This window comes from Gastrolobium bilobum, unplaced genomic scaffold, assembly GCF_033153095.1.
Source record: "Gastrolobium bilobum isolate Gb01-03AN ecotype WA unplaced genomic scaffold, APGP_CSIRO_Gbil_v1 utg48999, whole genome shotgun sequence".
Classification (NCBI taxonomy): domain Eukaryota; kingdom Viridiplantae; phylum Streptophyta; class Magnoliopsida; order Fabales; family Fabaceae; genus Gastrolobium; species Gastrolobium bilobum.
In genome coordinates this window covers 1-6,369 of record NW_026897646.1, presented here as the reverse complement: position 1 = coordinate 6,369, position 6,369 = coordinate 1, and the positions used below count along the sequence as shown (strand labels likewise).

Below are 6,369 nucleotides of genomic sequence, written 5' to 3'. Positions count from 1 at the left end.
CAGTCACTTTAAGTTGAAAAACTTGATCTCTTGTTGGGAAAATTAAATTGAATCTTAGTAACCATAAAAGTAAAGACTTATTTTTGAGTTTTTGTATTTTCAAGAATGAAAAGAAGAATAAAATAATAATGGAGTTGGTTTTGAAAATATGAGAAAGAATTGCAGTTAGGGAACACTCTCCCTATGATCCCCACTTATTACTTTGGATTGATACAAAATACTTATTTATATAATTTCTCAGATAATTATGATTCAATATATTAATAGTTAAATCCCAATCCCTTGGTAACTTAACCCTTTAACCTCACTTAGAATCCTAATCCCTTAGTAACCCCTCATGAGAATTAAGCAATGAACACAATAATTCCAACATCTGCAATTAAATAGACATCTATCCCTAGTATGCATACCAATAGTTATCTTATCTCCTTTCGAGATCAGAAACCCCAATATCCCTATTTAAGGTTCTAACCCTCAAACTATTTTCAACTATCAAATTGATCAGGTTTAATAAAGAAAATATCAAATACGCACAAGATAAGATAAAGAAATTTATGTAAACGAGTACAATAATTTAAATCAATCCGTCATAACAAGGGTTCACATAGGGTTGTGACCCTAACTACAATAAAAGAACTTAGCCAGACATAGTCATATCCGACATAAACAAATATTCAAAAGAAAGCATAAACACTATAATTACTAGAAAGAATGGAGAAGAATTCTTGATCTTCAGTCCTCTACTGCTTGCTCTGAGTTGTGAATTGGTTTTTCTGGTTGTGCTCCCAAGCTCCTTATTTATAGACACAGGAATTGGGCCCATCCAAGAGTTTGTATTTGATTTAAACTTTGTTTCCTTTTTTTCATGTAACAACCTTGGAGATTTGATTGATAAATTAGAATTTCAAATCTTGATTCAATCTTACCACAAATCATCTAATCTTATCTCTAATTTGGATAGAGATCTCATTGCTGAATCAAAAACTTGATTTTTAAATCTTTTTCTTTTCCAAAATTGCCCCGTTGCAAAACACGGGGTCTGAGAATTCGCAAACTGACGCTCTCAGCGTCAAATTCACGCTTCAGTCTGAAAAATTTCTTCCACGCTTTGAGCATGGATTTTGATTTTTGCAAAATCTTCGTTTTGCTCCAGTTTGTTTGCTTTTTCCTACAAAATTAGCATAAAATCAGTATTCAATCCTTGATTAAGATTTTGACAAATTAACAGTGATTCTTGCTCTTTTTCTCAAGATTTCATCAACATTCTTTCTCTTTTTGGCTCAGATTTCCTTATATGCTAGGCGCATATCAAACAATTCCCAGATTAAGACTTTGCTGTCCTCAGCAATGTAATATATTCAAGTTATCAGCAAAGAATAATTCAATGAAAACATGGAACACAACATCTTAAGAATTCAGACTGCTATGCATGTATAACTCTTTGTTAAAAACTCCCAACAATGCTTTTCAGTTATGTCCAGAATTAAAACTCCAGCATGAATATTCCTCATCGGTTATAAATATACTCTCATCACGCTCAGTGTTTGAGGGTTTCACACTTATTTCATCAGTGTAGCAGTAATTCCATAGGCTTGAACTTATTCTCAATTCCTAAGAATGAGGAATCCATTTGTCATGCACAGACTGATCAAAAGGTCTTTGATAGGTTGTAACTTGGCCTGGTTTGGGGGTGAGAATCAATTCAATCTCTCAAGGTGTGTCAAGAGGAACAAGATTAAGTAATTTTTTATCAGGTTGAAATGAACTGGTTTAAGGCTCAAAGGGGCTTAACAATGGAAATTCTTATGGGTAGGCTATTTGGCTCTAAGTTAATAAGAATAAAAATGCCCTTATCATTTTAGTTATGCATGACAAGCCAAAGAAACAGTTCAAGTTCTAGAATCTACTACAGTGAGGCCTCTCTGAAATAAAATTCTGTTTAGGCTCAAATCCTCACAGTTAAAATCCAAACTAGAATCTCGATTCATTGTTTCACATCAAGCATTATCAAACATTTTAGCAAAACAGTTATAAAAACGAGTAGTCATCATTCTCAGATTAAAACAAGTAATTGCTCACAGTTATAATGCTTCATCCAACTCAATCTAATTACTTACTGAGTAAGCTCAGAGCATTCTGGAACTGCTTGTTTAGGAATAATCTAAATTTTTTTTTTTTTTTTTGAAAATAAAGATTGAATCTAACTCAAAACAGCAAATAAAAATAACAATTGAAGGTTAAAATATCTCCCCTTTTTAGAAAATTTTCTGTTTAGACCGTTCTTTCCGTGGTGTAGTTCTTAACAGGTCTCGCATACAACATGCCATGCGACAATTCCCAGATTAGAATGTTGCTGTCCTCAGCAACAACTATACTAGTCGGAAAGTAATGAAGTGCATAATCATCAGTAGTCCTCCATAGCAGCGTCATCATCCTCATCATCAGCAACAACATCATCCGGAACGGCCTGTGATGCTGCCGCTGCTGGAGATGGAGGTGGTTGAAACTGTGGTCTGAAACTCGCAGTGTCAATCCCGCGATCACTGCATAGCCTCTCCATCATCTCCCTCAGGTACCTCTGCTCGATCCTCATCTCTTGTATCTGAACCATAAGGGAATCTGCAGGAGGTGCAGCTACGGGCTCTGCATCATGCTCAGGTGCAGGTGGTGATGCTGGAGGTGCTCCACCTGCTGCACGGGCTGCCTTCCAAAGAGCATTCCGACTAGATTCTGCGCTCATAGTAGCAAAATTTGTCTGTGTGAGGTCTGTTTTAACCTGCACATCATAGGGCTCATCATCAGGAATCTCCACTCCAGCCGCTTGACAGAGCTTCTGTATCAAAGAACTGTGAGCAAGGTGGATCTCAGCCTTCTTCTGAGTTATGATGTATACTATTCTGTCAGACAAAGTATCAGCAATATGGAGATTTTCTGTACCCATAAGGGTATATAACAGCACTGCTCTCTCAACATTGACATCACTTAAATTAGTAGATGCAATGATTGTGGAATTTATGAAAGTGTGCCAAAACATTGCTTCTGGATTTAGATCCTCCCTTTTTAACTTTTCTGGCACGTGTGGCTGCCCACCCTTTGATTTCCACGTAGAATGAGGATGAGTGATAGCAGCTCGGACTCTCTCTGCAATTTCAGGCATGTCTTCCCAGTACAAATCTTTTTCAGCCGTAGGTTGCAATCTATTAAATGTCCGTATAGAGTGGCATGGCTTGCTACGGTCATATGTGGTCCCCAGGAATTGCTCTATTGCGTCAGAGGAGAAAGAGATCTCATGTCCTCTCACCCAGCTCTTCCTAGTTTCATCTACTGTCTCTTGGTCAGCATTGGCACAAAATTCTTTCAGAATTGTGCTGGAGCTTGGTGCAGCAAATCCCACTAACTTCCCCCATTTTCTCCTCTTCACTGTTCGTTTGACTGGGCAATCATCATTTAGGAAGGAACTGATTCGCCTTTCTGGTATGATTTTCTTGGGGCCAAACCATTTGTAAAACCTGTCTTGAGCCTCATGTGATAAGAACCTGGTACTATCAAAAACAGATGAAGAAGAGGTCCGAGCCCTTTTTGTGCCAGCAGCACGACTTGCTCCAGTTTTCTTGCCAGAACTAGTTCCTTTTGTGGTGATCTGCTTGCCTTTCTTTCCCTGCACTCAGAAAAGTAACACAAAAACAGGGAAACTCATGCATGTCAAGATTTAACAATGAAAACCAGTCATGAAATTCCCAGAATTATTTTTCACAATGGTACTTTTGGTATCTTTGATCATCAGAATACTTATCCAAAATCGAAGTGCACTGGATCAATAGAGTATGCTAAAAAATATTACATGCTTACACAGAATATCATAAGCATGGCCTGTAATTTGAACATTTGAATTCCAATGATCATCAATCAGACTTAAAGCATTGCTGACATGAATATTTTCAAACTACTGAAGTAATCTAATAAAACCCAATTTAGCATTTAGTGCACTCATGATCAGGCCAACTCAGATACAAAATGTGATGCTCCCAATTTTTAGATCTGTCTTGGCAATGAAAACAACACAAGTAATATGTAATATGCTCAATATGAGAGGCATACACGGATAGTAAGAAACTGTAACAATCCCTTAATCGAATGCATGGCAGACATTTGTTTAAGAAAATTTTTCACACAAAAATCACCATGACAATCGATTACCGGTTGCACAATTTTTAGCTTGATAAGCACATATGCATTCCTTACCATCATATCGTACTTCCTTATCAGGCAAATCATCGAACAGGTAGAGTGCATGTACGTAACTAATATTTGACCCTTATATGCTACTCCAAATATATTTCTATCATGAGTATTTTCAGAACAAGCAACAATAGTCAAAACCTAATACCAACTCATGCATAAGGAAGTAGTAGAGTTGCAACAATACCTTATCTCCTGCCATGATTGCTTAGTGACCGACCAAAAATCAGAACCCAAAATTGATGTGAGAATGATATACGTGAAGAAGACAAAGTGCTTGCTGGGTTTGTGGTGGAAGATTGGTGAGGGAAGAGGAGAGGAGAATGTTGGTCGCGGTGGTGGCTGGGGCAGAGGTAGGAAATCGAGAGAGAGAGAGAGAGAAAAATCGGGGGGGGGGGGGGGGTTTTCACGGTGAGAGGGAAAAGGAAATGGGGAGGGAAAGTTAGGGTTCAGTTCTTTTTAAATACTGATTTTGGCTGCCGCGCTCTCAGCGTGGGTTTGACGCTGTGGGCGTGGGAGCTTCGGGTAAAAATTTTCCTTTCCACGCTCTCAGCGTGGGTTCCCACGCTGTAAGCGTGAGACCTTTTTCCAAATTTTCCCACGCTGTAAGCGTCAAATTGACGCTTCAAGCGTGGAAGCTACTGTTGATCTGAACATTCCACGCTACTAGCGTGGATTCCACGCTGAGAGCGTGGACTTATTTCTCACTGCACCTTCTTTTTGTATTTTCTCTGTTTTCTTGACTTAAATAAAAACAAAAATTTAAAAACTACTAAAATGAAAATTCTTTCACTGGGTTGCCTCCCATCTAGCGCTTGTTTAACGTCACGAGCCTGACAGCAACTGTTTAAGGTTCAGGTGCAACTAAAGAGACAGAAATTGTGTCTCTAGGTGTTTGTTCTCCATAATAGATTTTCAATCTATTTCCATTGACCTTGAAAGGTCTGTCCTCTTTGAGAGGGGAGATTTCTACTGTCCCATATGGGAAGACTGTCTTCACAATAAAAGGACCAGACCAACGTGATTTAAGTTTACCTGGAAACAACCTCAGTCGAGAGTTGTACAATAATACCTGTTGTCCTGGTTCAAACTCTTTGTGCTTGATTTTGCTATCATGCCACCGCTTAGTCTTCTCCTTGTAAATCCTTGCACTTTCATATGCAGTTCTTCTGAACTCATCTAGCTCATTTAACTGAAGTAATCTTTTCTCCCGAGCTCCTGATGGTTCGAAATTCAAAAACTTTGTGGCCCATAAGGCCTTGTATTCCAACTCCACAGGCAAATGACAAGCTTTGCCATACACCAATTGATACGGTGACATGCCTATGGGGGTTTTGAATGCAGTTCTGTATGCCCACAGTGCATCGTCAAGCTTCTTAGCCCAATCCTTCCGAGAGTTTCCCACTGTCTTTTCTAAGATTCTCTTTATTTCTCTGTTTGAAACTTCAACTTGTCCACTGGTTTGTGGATGGTATGGTGTAGTAACTCTGTGTTTGACTCCATATTTAGCAAGTAAGCTCTCAAAGTGCCTGTTACAGAAGTGAGTACCTCCGTCACTGATAATGGCCCGGGGTACTCCAAACCTTGTGAAAATGTTCTTCCTCAAGAAATTTACCACTGATATAGCATTGTCGACATTTTTCGACAAATTCTCTGGCGTCTTTGATCAGTGTTGGCCAGTAGTAACCGCTTTGCAGGACTTTCTGAGCAGTCCTATTGCCTCCAAAATGACCTCCATATTCAGAAGAGTGGCAGTGCCACAAGATCTGGGTCGTCTCAAACTCAGGAACACATCTACGAATGATTCCGTCAGCACATTGAAAGTATAGATATGGATCATCCCAGAAGTACCTCTTTAAATCCCGCAGAAATTTCTTTTGTTGTTGCCCAGTGAGATTAGCAGGTAACTCCTTCACAACTTTGTAATTGGCAAAGTCTGCGAACCATGGAGGGACGTGAATAGACATCACTTTTTCATCAGGAAAATAGTCGTTGATTTCTTTGTCAGGACTATCTTGAAGCTCTTTCTCCTGGATTCTTGACAAATGATCTGCCACTTTGTTCTCCACCCCAATCTTGTCTCGGATCTCCAAATCAAACTCTTGAAAGAATAACATCCACCTCAGCAAT

The 6,369-nt window shown here is 39.0% G+C and overlaps 1 protein-coding gene across 1 annotated transcript; it reads right to left on the bottom strand.

The window, feature by feature from the left end:
- Positions 1-5,086: 5,086 nt before the first annotated feature.
- LOC133308952 (uncharacterized) lies at positions 5,087-6,356 on the bottom strand. The gene is made up of 2 exons (XM_061509678.1): positions 5,855-6,356; positions 5,087-5,736 (listed from the first exon to the last, which is right to left on the bottom strand). The coding sequence occupies exons 1-2, from the start codon at positions 6,354-6,356 to the stop codon at positions 5,087-5,089; spliced, it is 1,152 nt and encodes a 383-aa protein (XP_061365662.1).
- Between the last annotated feature and the right edge of the window lie 13 nt (positions 6,357-6,369).